Source organism: Populus euphratica, unplaced genomic scaffold (assembly GCF_000495115.2).
Source record: "Populus euphratica unplaced genomic scaffold, PopEup_1.0 scaffold32.1, whole genome shotgun sequence".
Taxonomy (NCBI): domain Eukaryota; kingdom Viridiplantae; phylum Streptophyta; class Magnoliopsida; order Malpighiales; family Salicaceae; genus Populus; species Populus euphratica.
This window is the reverse complement of record NW_011499861.1, coordinates 1237569-1250467: the sequence shown is the minus strand read 5'-3', so window position 1 is coordinate 1250467 and position 12899 is coordinate 1237569. Positions and strand designations below refer to the sequence as shown.

Below are 12899 nucleotides of genomic sequence, written 5' to 3'. Positions count from 1 at the left end.
CCAAAAAAATACTAATAATAGAAAAAGAGAATATAATAAAGCATGTGTTATCTATCATCTTGTGATTGTAATGAGAGAGCTAGATGAATATTCGTCGTGCCTCGATTGATAGAATATTTATGTCCCGTAATACACATTTCCATTTTTTTTTAGATAAAGCATCACGACTTCGAGCTTTTACAATCATGGACAAAGCTACAAAGGAGGAATTTTCCTTTCTGGTGCGGTTGCAACTTTTGAATTTTCCTTTCTGGTGCGGTTGTTACTTTTTTTAACCACCACACCATCACGTGAGAGTAAACCAGATTCACCTGGCCGTCCAGCTGACGAGACCAGACCAGGTCACCAGGATCGAACGACAACGCCCTTTAATGCAGGGCCAATACAGTCTTTTCAAGCATTGCCGTTAATTTTAAAAAATATTTTTCTGGAACTGTGCACAAGTCTCCCTCTCTCTCCCTCTCAAGTGAAAGCCTGTCAATTCTAAAAAATAAACACAGCAGTTCAGTCATTTTCGCTGGCCATGAACTCCAAATGTTACAAATTCCCACTGCTCGGAATCGCTTCTGCTTCACTCACTCTCAATAATCTCTCTCCCTGTCTCATTCTTTCTACTAACCTTCTTCTTTTTGCCCACCATAACCTAACCCCAAATCTAACCATTTATAAGCAATATACTAATATACAATCTTATAATAATAATAATAATAAAATAGTCATTCAACACTTATTTTCTTATACTCTAGGGTTTGCGCGTTAAGTAGTCATTTATTTTCTTATAGTCATTCAATACTTCAAGGAAACTTGTAGCTGAAATTTTTTGGAAGAGGAGAGAGAGAGATGATGGAACTGGACCAAACGAGGCCGGAGAACCCGGCCATGACTTTCGATGAGGTGTCCATGGAGCGTAGCAAGAGCTTCATCAAAGCCTTGCAGGTACTAACTACTTTCTTGTATCAGAATAAGAGCCACAAGTGAGGAATCTTTGTTACCAGATCTGTTACCAATTCTTTAATATTGTTTCATTGATTTGTGTTCTCCGGTGTTGCGTTTCTCTTCCGTTGAACTTTTTTTAAGTCCGCTATTGCTTTTGGTGGATTGAGTGTTTTGAAGTGCGCAAAATTATACGATGGGTGATTTTTGCAGGAGCTGAAGAGCTTAAGGCCTCAATTGTATTCTGCTGCCGAATACTGTGAGAAGTCTTATCTTCATAGCGAGCAGAAACAGACGTAAGGATTTATGTATTTCGTGCTTTCTTGATTTAATTGATGTTCTCGCTACTCGTTGCATGACTTAGCTCCTTCTGCAAGGTATTATGAAACCTAATTTTTCCGACTGGAGATTTATTTGGAGAGACGACAGTCGATATCTATTCTTTACTAGATTTATATTGAGTTCTGCGTGGACTATTGAGTATGAAAGCTTGATTTGATTGTGTTGTGTATGTTGCAGAGTTTATGAAATTGTAGAATTTGATGCATAAATTATTTTAGAGCAGAATGTTTTGAAGACTACGTTTGCTGTTGAATGTGAGGTGAGGAATTTATGTAGCCAGCCACGAATCACATTTTTAGGGTACAGAACGTAAGGATTTAGTGAACCTTATATTTTGAAGGAATATGGAATTGTTTCTTCAGAATTAACAACCAGAAAGTAACATAGGTCTGCATTTCTGGAGCAATTAACCATTGATTGCGTCTGACAGTGCATGGTTAAGGCATTGACATTTTAATGCTGTGTGAATTAGGTCAAAGTTAAAAAAATCAAATGCATCCATTCTCTGCTCATGTTCACATATACTCTTATTGCCATGGAATAGGGTACTGGACAACCTGAAAGATTATGCCGTGCGAGCTCTTGTTAATGCTGTCGATCACCTTGGTACTGTGGCTTACAAGTTAACTGACCTTCTTGAGCAACAAACATTAGATATCTCAACCATGGAGGTTACGGTTTCTTGTCTGAATCAGGTAATTCTCAACATTCATCTGACTGGATGTCTTAGCATTTGAAATCATATGAAATGGATGGACTTTAACTCATTTAGTTTTTTGATATCAGCAATTTCTTACATGCCAAACATATACAGATAAGGGAGGTCTTCGACAACAGCAGCTGGTGGCATTCATCCCAAGACATCACAAGCACTACATTTTGCCAAGTAATACTAATTTCTTTAATTTCTTTAGAAGTGCTAGTCTATGTAGGGCGGTGTTATCAATTTCTCACTCCATTACTTTCTGTTTCCCCCTGTTTGTGCTAGACTCTGTCAATAAGAAGGTACATTTTAGCCCACAAATACAGACTGATGCAAGACAAAATCATTTTCAAGCTAGATCTCGTCTTCAGCTTGCAGGTATTAAGTTTTCCTAGTGAGACGTTTACTCTTGGTGGATTTGATACTGTTTTTGCCTTTGTTTCTCTCAATGTTGATGGGAAGGATCAAATTACTTGTCAAAACATTGCGTCAGGTTCCCCAGCATCAAAAACTCTTTCCTGGCACTTAGTTTCCGAGACCAAGTCTACACTGAAAGGGACTCTGCATGCTATGACAAGGTTACCCTATAAAAACTCTTTCTTGGGTTTTCAACCATGTCTGCCAAGAACTTTTCTATTTGCATCTCTCTTGCTGAATATGACATTGAGGTGTTTTACATGTGCTTATCATCCAGTAATGAAGATGCAAAAACTTCTGGAAAATCTTCTGCAGTTTTTCAACTCTTGGGTATGTATAAAAGCAGAATGTTGCAACTCCAAATCAGTCTAGAAATATTAATGTGTTATGCTTTGGATTCTATGCATGCAGATGAAGAAGAGAGTAGAAAAACAAGATCCTCAGGAGGTCTTGCTCAACTATCAAGCAGAAGTCCTGCAGCTGGTGCAATCATGCCAACATTTGATGTCCCACGCAGGGTAATGCCAAAATCAGCTAGAACATAGATACGCCCAATATTCTTCCAAGTGCATACTTGATTATCTAACAAAGAGTATATTAAATTTTGTCAGCATCTCCTTGCATGAGATTCATATAATGTTGGCATGTTTGCATGAGATTATTATAGTGTTTTTCAAACATTCATGCCAAATTCGGTTGGAAAGCTTTTCTATCATATTTTCATTTCGTGTTCTCATGATCTCTTCTTTAAAACCATACCTCAGGAGCTCATGCTCAGCTATTAAGTCCCTTAATTTCTGTATTATATTTTTCTCATCACCTCTTTTTGACTGCTTCTGAAAGTGCGTGTCTTCTTGGCTTTGATGGGGGAAAGTACTGCAATTTAAAGTGGTTTGTGATATCCTGCTCTGAAAAATCTTTCAAATTAATCATAAACATAAATGGTATGAGTCTTAATCTAGTGCCAGGTAAGTTGCTTGAGGAACATTGATGTGCCACTCTTTGAGGTCTTGAGGTTCCAATTGCTATTATGGGGAAATCATGACAAGCTGCTGCATTATTTAAATAGTGTTGCAGAATACTTCAAGCTTTTAAGCTGTTTGGATCCATAGGCATTATTGTGGATGGTTTCTTGCCCTTGCTCTAGTGCTGTCCTTTTGATATTCAATGATAGTGCAGGAAAAGGCTATGCTTTGTTTGGGTTTGCATAATAGTTTAATGACTTGTATTGAAAGTTCTTAGGTGCAATCTGGAAATGGTCATGATTGTGGTAATGAGACTGAACATGCCTTATGGTGTTCACCTTATGTACCTTGATGGGCTGTCAACGCTCAAATTTTCTCTTTGTAGAAAGAATCTACTGATTTTGAGTGAAAGTAGTGTCTATTGCAACCTTGTTATGCTTGCTTTAATGAAGAAACAAAGAAAGCAGTTGCTTCTCTCAAGTCTGGAAATTCTGGTTAACACCACATGCCTTAAAAAGAAGGTGCATGGATAAAATTTTGCACAGTAGAGCTGTTCACCATATGAACTCTCCTTTTGCCTTTCAAAGAAGTAGGAATATGTAACAGTACAGACTTTTGAACTTTTGAGTACATATCAAAATTCACCTAAAATGGCCTAGCAGCTGGGAACTAGTTGTTCTTATGATTCACTGTAAGAATTCATTTATATCAAGCAAATAAATATTTTGGGACCACCCGGTTTGATTGGATATTTCATATATGCTAGTTTGATTTTATTTTTTTTCTTGGAAAGATTGGGTTTTACAAGTTGTCAAATGCCATTACAGATGTACATGTAGTAGACAAATAAATATTTTGGGACCACCCGGTTTAGGGGTCCATTTGTGGGTGAGTGAACTATGGTTAAATATTAGATGAAGGGGTTCTTGTTAGCTTATTACTGACTATTTTTCTAATCATCACCCAAGACACTTCTGGGCTATATCATTGATTGAAAACTGCGTATCTTTCTGGCCAGTCATACAACTTTCTTTGCTTGACAAATTTTGGTGAGGATTATTGTCATCAGTTTATTTTCTGCATGTCCTCTCCAAATGGATGTGATTTCAAATCTCGAGGTTTGGTTGGCTCATCCGAGCATTCTGTTGTATTTGCTTACAGTATGCGTTACAGCTAGGCATATGCTTATTCCAATTTTGAAACCTGCCCTGATAGTTGAGACATTGCTAACATAAGAATTTCAATTTGCAGGAATTGTTGGATGCTTCGAAGCCTTTGACAGCATTCAGGTCATTTGACAACCCAAGGCATGAGATTGTGCGTGCTCCTGTTCGCAGTAAAAGCATGCTATCAGCTTTCTTTCTAAAACAGAAAACCCCGAAGTTGAAGGCTGGCTCTGCTTCGTGATTCCTAGGTGGAGCAAATTGAATGTTACCAGTAAATGTCTCCAATTGTTGTTGATAATGAGTTCTTTTCAGCTCACTACTTAGTCAATTTGTCAAAATTATATTTTCTTCCACTCCAATAATTCCCCTAGCTTGACTCTGATAATGGGAATGCTGTGCATAAAGATCCAGTGATGAATATAATCGAGATTGTCTACTGCCTGAACTTTTTGCCCCTGGCCTATGTTAATAAAGTTGGGTTCTGATGATGGTCGATGTCACAGTGCATTGTGTTACGTTGCTGAGATTGATAACACAAATTTACGTGATGTCAGATTGGTGGTGTTTGTGAATACGTTCCGTTTCGGATGTACTGACACTGATTTTTGGAAAATCTTGTCATTTGAAATTGCGAGTTAGTTTGTATGCATTTTGTCCATAGGATTAGCTTATTTACTGGTGTCTTTTCGATAATGTCACTTGAGCAAGTTATGCTGATATGTTATTATTTTTTAATTAATTTAGATGTCTAGACTGCGTTACAGGTCCTGAAATTAATAAACTATGTAAGCCGTCCATGTTCATCTGTTATTTTTGTTTATTTTTTATCGATGTTGTGGTTGTAGCAGCTACTGTCAACAACCTTGAATTTTAGGAAGAGGTGCCGAGGATAGCGGATAAATTGTGCAATTAGCAAGAAATGATGAATTAATATAGGGAAATAGTATAGTTTTGGATATCGCGGCGGTATTGTGGTTTAGAATCATAATATTTATTAAATATCATGTTGTCACTCACAACAAAAGGTAATCGCTATATCAGTTAATTGATGTTAGAGAATTGACTTGATAGAGTCTAATCATATTTTTCTCGTGGAAATTTGGGCCTTGCATAAATATACGCTTAGTACTAGTTTGTTTTGTCTGTCGATTTATATTAGACCCTGCTATTAGTGTTTCTAACCAGAGCGTGCAAAGCATACATCTGAACGTGATTTTTTATTGAATGGTTCCATTTACTTCATTTCTCTATATTTTTAAGTTGATGAGGCTTTGCAAAGTATGGAAGAAGAAGTTGAGTGTATTTACAAGGATGAGCGTGGAATGCTTCTTGATCCTGAAGCAACATCGACTAGAGATGCAATGTGAGAACTCGGTCTTTCCTTCCCTTTTGCATTCACACGGTTTGCCTTCTGTAGGCTTAATCTACCCTTCATATTTTGCCATTCTCCTCTGCTTCAAAGTTTAGTCTCCCAAGGTAATTTTTCTTGCTCCTCCTCCCTTAACTATCTCTTATCTCCATTCCATCACTGTCTTTTAACATATCCTCCTGACCTCCATAAGAATGATACCCATCATCATCATCGGTGTCATTGTTGTGATAATCATCATCGTCATCCAAAAAAGTAGACTCGGAATTAGAATAATGAGGGATGGGTCGGAAATGAGAGAGAAGGCAAATTTAAAGTTGAAGATTTGTACAGGAAAGGAAACTGAAAGAGATATTGGAGGGGACGAAGATAAAGTCCAGAATTTATATGAGAAAGCAAAGATACCGCATCAAAAAAATTCAAAGCAAAAATATAATTGTGAACTGTAATATAATTAAAATTTTAAAATGTTTTTTTAATTGTAATATCAATTAAAATGTTATAGATATAAAACATGATATCATTGAAATATTATGTTTTTTGACAGTAAGTTTTTTTTTTAAGTTTTTCAAAATGTATTATTCTCCTAAAATTTTTAAATTACTGTGGGTCATCTGTTAGCTTAGCGACGTGAGAAAATGAGGCCGTGAAGGCATTTGTTGCCCACAAGTAGTGGATGCCAGCGAAGATAAATATACTACGATATGCGTGTATGCCAGCCATTGTGAATCTGCTGATAATTCCGCGCAGTGCGGTGAGAAGTCATAAAGCATATCATAACTTATGTGGGACTTTTATTGTGCGTTTGTTGTTCAAAGAAAGACGGGGGGACCTTCAGATTCCTATCCTCCGGGGCTGAGGCTCGTCATGGCACGAGGAACTCTGACTGCAAAGCCAGGAAGGACCTCATGTACTTGCAATTCGCAGTCCATAGAGACTTGTGAGGCCCCAGAGGCTTGGCCCTAGTGAATTTCGCCACTGTCAGGTGTCAACAGCCTACAGCGTTGCCTAATATATTTTGATTTTCAAGAGAAAAGTCCATATTGCCATTTATAATTTTACGTTTTAAAAATATTTAATTTTTCTTTAATTTTATACTTTAAATTAATATTTCTTTTCAGATAATTTTAATACTGATATTAAAAATAATTTTTTTAAATTTAAAAAATAACCAACACTATACTATTATACAACCTTCAAATTAAACATCAGACTTCTCGATCTTTGCAAATTCTTCAACATGGCAGGCGACTAGCTGTGTATCACCAACTGGAAGTTGGAGCATTGCGAAAAACTGGACAAGAGACACTAATTAAGAGAAAAAAGGTCTCATTGATTGATTTGTGGATGCTGAATAGAAACAATTTGGCTCCACTCGGTTCAAAACTAGAATCATGAACTACAAGTTTATTAGAATCTTTTTTTTCTTATGTTTGTAAAAAAAAAAATATTTTAATAATTTTTTTTTTATTAACTCAACCTAGATGATACCCTATTTAATCAACCAAATAACTAGATGGGCTGAGCCATGTCTTATAACTATAATTCCAATAGTTTTGACAGTCTTCCTCCGTTTCCATAAGGTCATAAACACGCGTGAGCGAAGAGTTGAAAATCTTTAAATTTAAAAAATGCTTAAGATTGTTATTTTTTAAGTAGTTTTTGTTTAAAAATATATTAAAATAATTTTATTTTTATTTTTTATATTAGTATATTAAAATATTAAAATAATAGAAAAGTATTAATTTTTATAATTTTTATAAAATATTTTTTTAAAACACAATTTCAAACATACTTTTTATCTATTCAGCACCGTCAAACCCGAACCTGTTTCTGTTACCCTTGTGCTCGAAAATAACCCGACCCTTTGAACAAAAAGAGGAAAAAAAAAAAAAACCCATCATCCTCTGCTTCTCACATGTCACCGCCAAAATCACAGATCCAATCTCAAAAAACCCAGCAAAACCAAACTCCCAAGCTCATCTCCTCGCTTTTTCTTCCCCATCATCTCCCAATCCCATTAATTTATCACCATTATATGACACAGAAGCTAAGAAAATGCCAACATTTTTGCACCAAAGACCTCTCCACAGCCCACTCTCAGATCCCGACCCACTATCACCACGCCAATCTTTCTCCTCCCAAAGACAAATACCCCTCTTCAGCCGCACAGGTCTAATAGCCTTACTGTCCCTCCTCCTGATTCTTGGCGTAATTTTACCCTGGACAGGCACGCCCTCAATTTTCTCAGCAACAAAACCTGCCTCACTAACAAAATGGCAACAGTACACACTATCCCAAGCGGTGTCGTTTGTTGCAAAAAACAAGACAGTGATTGTTTGTGCGGTCAGCCAGCCTTACTTGCCATTTTTAAGTAACTGGTTGATTAGTATTTCGAGACAAAAGCATCAAGATAAGGTTCTTGTTATTGCTGAGGATTATGCTACTCTTTATAAGGTTAATGAGAAATGGCCTGGTCATGCTGTTCTCGTACCTCCTGCTCCTGATTCACAGACTGCACATAAGTTTGGTTCTCAGGTACTTGCTATTTTTAATTCTTTAATTCATTTATCTTCAATTAACTCTTATTTTCTTTGTCGCCGTTGTTGAATTGGCAATCATCGTTTGTGGCAAACGAAATTGCTATTTTAAGGATTCTGATTGATTTGGCTTGCTAATAGTTTACTTTATTTTGATAATCTGAAAAGACGATTCTGATTGGTTTCGTTGGATAGGGGTTTTTCAATTTCACATCCCGGAGGCCTAGGCACTTGCTGCACATTTTGGAGCTTGGAAAAAAAGGTCTCATTGATTGATTTGTGGATGCTGAATAGAAACAATTTGGCTCCACTCGGTTCAAAACTAGAATCATGAACTACAAGTTTATTAGAATCTTTTTTTTCTTATGTTTGTAAAAAAAAAAATATTTTAATAATTTTTTTTTTATTAACTCAACCTAGATGATACCCTATTTAATCAACCAAATAACTAGATGGGCTGAGCCATGTCTTATAACTATAATTCCAATAGTTTTGACAGTCTTCCTCCGTTTCCATAAGGTCATAAACACGCGTGAGCGAAGAGTTGAAAATCTTTAAATTTAAAAAATGCTTAAGATTGTTATTTTTTAAGTAGTTTTTGTTTAAAAATATATTAAAATAATTTTATTTTTATTTTTTATATTAGTATATTAAAATATTAAAATAATAGAAAAGTATTAATTTTTATAATTTTTATAAAATATTAATGTGATGTACAATGATGTGGATATGGTCTGGTTGCAAGATCCTTTCCCGTATTTGAAGGGAAACCACGATGTCTACTTCACCGATGACATGGCTGCGGTATGTATGCTAACCTGCTTGTACCTTTGATGTGTGGTATGAATGAACTCCTACCCTATTCTGGGACATGATTGCTGCATCGCACTCTTTGAAGCATTGTTGATTAACTTGTGTTTTGTTTCAAATGTCTTGATTTTCATATCAAATTCTAGTTTTTGTTTTGAGTGAGTTTGGCGTGTCGTGGCTGAAAATCACACCATGCAGTAACCTTATTTTACCTTGCCTTAGAACTCTCGAATCCTGTATCTTGTTCTCTTGCATTTTGACTCGTCTAGAGCTTGTTAATACTTGGTATTTAAGGTAAAACTTCACCATTCGATATCCTTTTGTGGCCATGAACTGGCTGTCTGTGGATCGTTTCCCTACTAAGTTTAACTCCATTTCTAGTGATATTGGTGGCGGATATGTCATTTTTCTTTTTACTATTTTGTTATCAGCTTTATGCATCCCTTCGCACCATTCCACTTGATTATAAGCAATTCGGTATTTATATGGTTAGTGAGAACCTAAAATCAAGTAAATGAAACCTGTCCTTAGACTGTAAGCTTGTTTTTATGCGGTGGGGTGGTTTCAGCAATCTTTGGAATAAATACTATATGTAATGCCCTTTTCGTTTGCATTACCAGGTGAAGCCGCTGGGCCATTCCCACGATTTACCACCCCCGGGAAAGAAGGGGCGCACTTATATATGTAGCTGCATGATTTTCATGCACCCCACTGATGGAGCAAAACTAGTTTTGAAGAAATGGATTGAGGAACTTCAAGCTCAGCCTTGGTCCAAAACAAAGAAATCCAATGATCAGCCTGCTTTTAATTGGGCATTGAACAAAACAGCTGGACAGGTTTGTGCTGACCATTGAACAAAACAGCTGGACAGGTTTGTGCATCCACATTTTTAGTGCATCCACATTCCACAAACAGGATTATTGGATTTCACTTTTCCTTTTTTCTGATATAATTAATTCTGCTTAAGGTATTGAAAACATGTGGACAGTGCTTTGGCTATCGAGGCTCGAGCCTGAAGGATAACATTTTAAATTTATGAACTAAAAATGTAAAATGAGTTCAAATTTGTACCCAGTAGACAAATAGTAGATTTATTCCCCCTAGGTTTTCCATACGTTTCATGGTGCATCAATTGAGTTGTGATGTCTGTATATTCATGACATGTCCACAGGTGGATCTGTATCTTCTGCCCCAGGCAGCATTCCCAACAGGAGGATTATACTTCAAGAATCAGACATGGGTGCAAGAAACTAAGGGGAAGCATGTTATCATTCACAACAATTACATCACAGGTTTTGAGAAGAAGATAAAGCGTTTCCATGATTATGGTCTCTGGTTGGTGGATGGTCATGCTAGTGAATCCCCACTTGGTAAATTATAATGAATCAAAAGACCATGTTAGTTTTGTCTGCGTGGCTAATCACATTCTTTCAGAACCCTGGATGAAATGTCAGCTATTGTTCATGGAATCACATATAGAATATGGATGATTAGAAACTCTAGTTTTTTTCCTTTTCTTTTCCTCGTGCTTTATTTCCTTATAATAGCAATGCATTAACTCAAGGGTGGATTGCTTTGGAAATGGCTTGGTTGATATCCTTTCTAACAGATTGAATTCAATTCACATAGACAGTGCAAAAAGCAAAGGAAATGGCTTTGTTCATATTCTTTCTCCCATGGATGGAATTCCTTTCACGCAGGAAGTGCAGAAGCCCACGAGTAGTCTGTTGAATCAATTGGATTTCTGGTTCATATTTGACCCACCTTTTTGTGGTCAAGCCGAGGAACTATTTGCTTAAAATTTTATGCAAACACAATTTTTCCCTGCATTACAAAATCAATCATGTCTTCAGAAATCTTCACCAGTGAAATTATTGATATCATCTGTGAAGTTCGCAGTCTCATGTGCTCCCTCCCAGCTCTGTGAATGAAAGCATTGGTGATGCTCGATTAGTGGTTTAGGGCATCAATGCGCCAACTTTCTCAGGCAGTTAACAGTCTTGCGCAACAAGGTAATGCCAAATGAAGTCAAGCTAATAACTTGCATTAATAGAGTAGATGAGGCATTAGTGGTGAGAGCTGCCACATGTCAAGGAGTTAAACAAGTGGTAGTAAAATGTTTCCTCCCTCGGGAGCGTACTGCAAGTAATTTGATTTCTTTCCCTTTATTTGCATAAAAATTTGGAGTCAAACTAGCTACAGCTTAGAGGAGGAGGCAGTATCAAAGAAGTGTCGGTGAGGAATACACTGCGTAAAATAAACGTTCAATTATTGAAACCTGGGTGTGGCCCCTCATTTGATTGACATCAGGCAGGCATGGTGAACAAATTTCTGAATTCGATTCGGGCAAGCAAGTGGGTCTTCGGAATTAAAATAAAAATAAAAATTGTGAAGTGGTAGCGAGGAAAAATATTTAATAAAAATAAAAATAAAAATAAACACTTAGCGAGGAAAAATATTTAATAAAAATAAACACAGGTAGATTCTAGTTAGATATATTAATTTTATGTATATTAATTATTGATTAGCATGTAAAGAAAAAAAATATGGTTTCTCCATGAGTTGCTTCTGATGGAGAGGTTTCTAGCGTGAGCTTCTTCAGTAGTTATAGTTATTAGTACCTTTTTTTTACAAGAAGAATCAAATGAAATTAAAATCGGACAAAATTGGTTTATATATACACATCAATCAATACACTGAAACGGAAAGCAGACAAAACTGAGAGAGATAAGACTGAATAGACTGCCAAATCACCGTAAATTCAAGCAAATATATATTGCCTTACTGTTTTTTGTGCTTGTGCACATCATTGAGATGTTCATCTCCACCACGCTTCCTTGTCTGGAATCACCGATCACTGCAGTTCGGGTTTTGTTTGTTTTTAAATACAAAAAAATTAGTATTTTATAATTAAATTTTGTGTATAATTAAAAACCTCATCCTCAATCACATGAATAAACACAGCTTTATTGAAGCGATTGGTGATCTTGACATAAATGTTTTGTGTTCAATGTCATTGCCAATACTTTTCATTCCTGGCCATCAGCAAATTTATTAGTTTTCAATTGTCAACGGTGATTATGACATTAATTTGAATAGAGATTTGTATCATTGTGCACATAGGAAGTTGAACTGTTTACTATAGATGTCAAACACCATACAAAAGCAACTAGGTCTACAAATTCAAATGTGACGATAATTATTTTTAATATATATATATATATATATAAATTTATTTTCTATATCATTATATTAAAAAAATTTAAATAAAAAATTGAATTTCAATCAATTTCTGTTTGGGCAGCACTCCAAAACAAGTGTTTTTTTAAAATGATCAGCACCGGAATCATGATGTATTTTTTTTTATCATTAAAAGTAGTATTTTTATTATTCATGTATTTTTTGACCCTTTTTTTATTACTAATATTTTTTAATTAAAAGTAAAGAAAATTAAAATATTTTTATTAAAAATTTCAATAATTTAAAATAAATAGGAAAAAATATTTTTAAAAAAATTAAATTAAATTTTCTTATTAATACTTTTTTTAACAAAAACATATTTTTTTATTAAAAATATTATCTTTTAAATAAAACTCGAATGCGAGATTGATTATGATGAAGAAAAACAATTTTTTAATTGATTATTGATTCAAA

General features: G+C 35.4%; 2 protein-coding genes across 3 annotated transcripts; both read left to right on the top strand.

The window, feature by feature from the left end:
* The first annotated feature begins 459 nt into the window (after positions 1–459).
* LOC105124814 (protein ABIL1-like) lies at positions 460–5026 on the top strand. Of its 2 annotated transcripts, XM_011024954.1 has the most exons (9): positions 462–936; positions 1147–1229; positions 1820–1970; positions 2062–2161; positions 2264–2356; positions 2472–2556; positions 2673–2725; positions 2807–2913; positions 4612–5026. In XM_011024954.1, the coding sequence occupies exons 1-9, from the start codon at positions 841–843 to the stop codon at positions 4765–4767; spliced, it is 924 nt and encodes a 307-aa protein (XP_011023256.1). In that variant the 5' UTR covers positions 462–840; the 3' UTR covers positions 4768–5026. The 2 variants fall into 2 exon arrangements, with proteins under 2 accessions (XP_011023255.1, XP_011023256.1); XM_011024953.1 differs by having other exon boundaries at positions 460–936; positions 2673–2913.
* A 2712-nt stretch (positions 5027–7738) lies between these two features.
* Positions 7739–10908, top strand: LOC105124813 (UDP-D-xylose:L-fucose alpha-1,3-D-xylosyltransferase MGP4). Its single transcript, XM_011024952.1, has 5 exons — positions 7739–8433; positions 8631–8689; positions 9137–9239; positions 9866–10081; positions 10417–10908. The coding sequence occupies exons 1-5, from the start codon at positions 7954–7956 to the stop codon at positions 10624–10626; spliced, it is 1068 nt and encodes a 355-aa protein (XP_011023254.1). The 5' UTR covers positions 7739–7953; the 3' UTR covers positions 10627–10908.
* The last annotated feature ends 1991 nt before the right edge of the window (positions 10909–12899 follow it).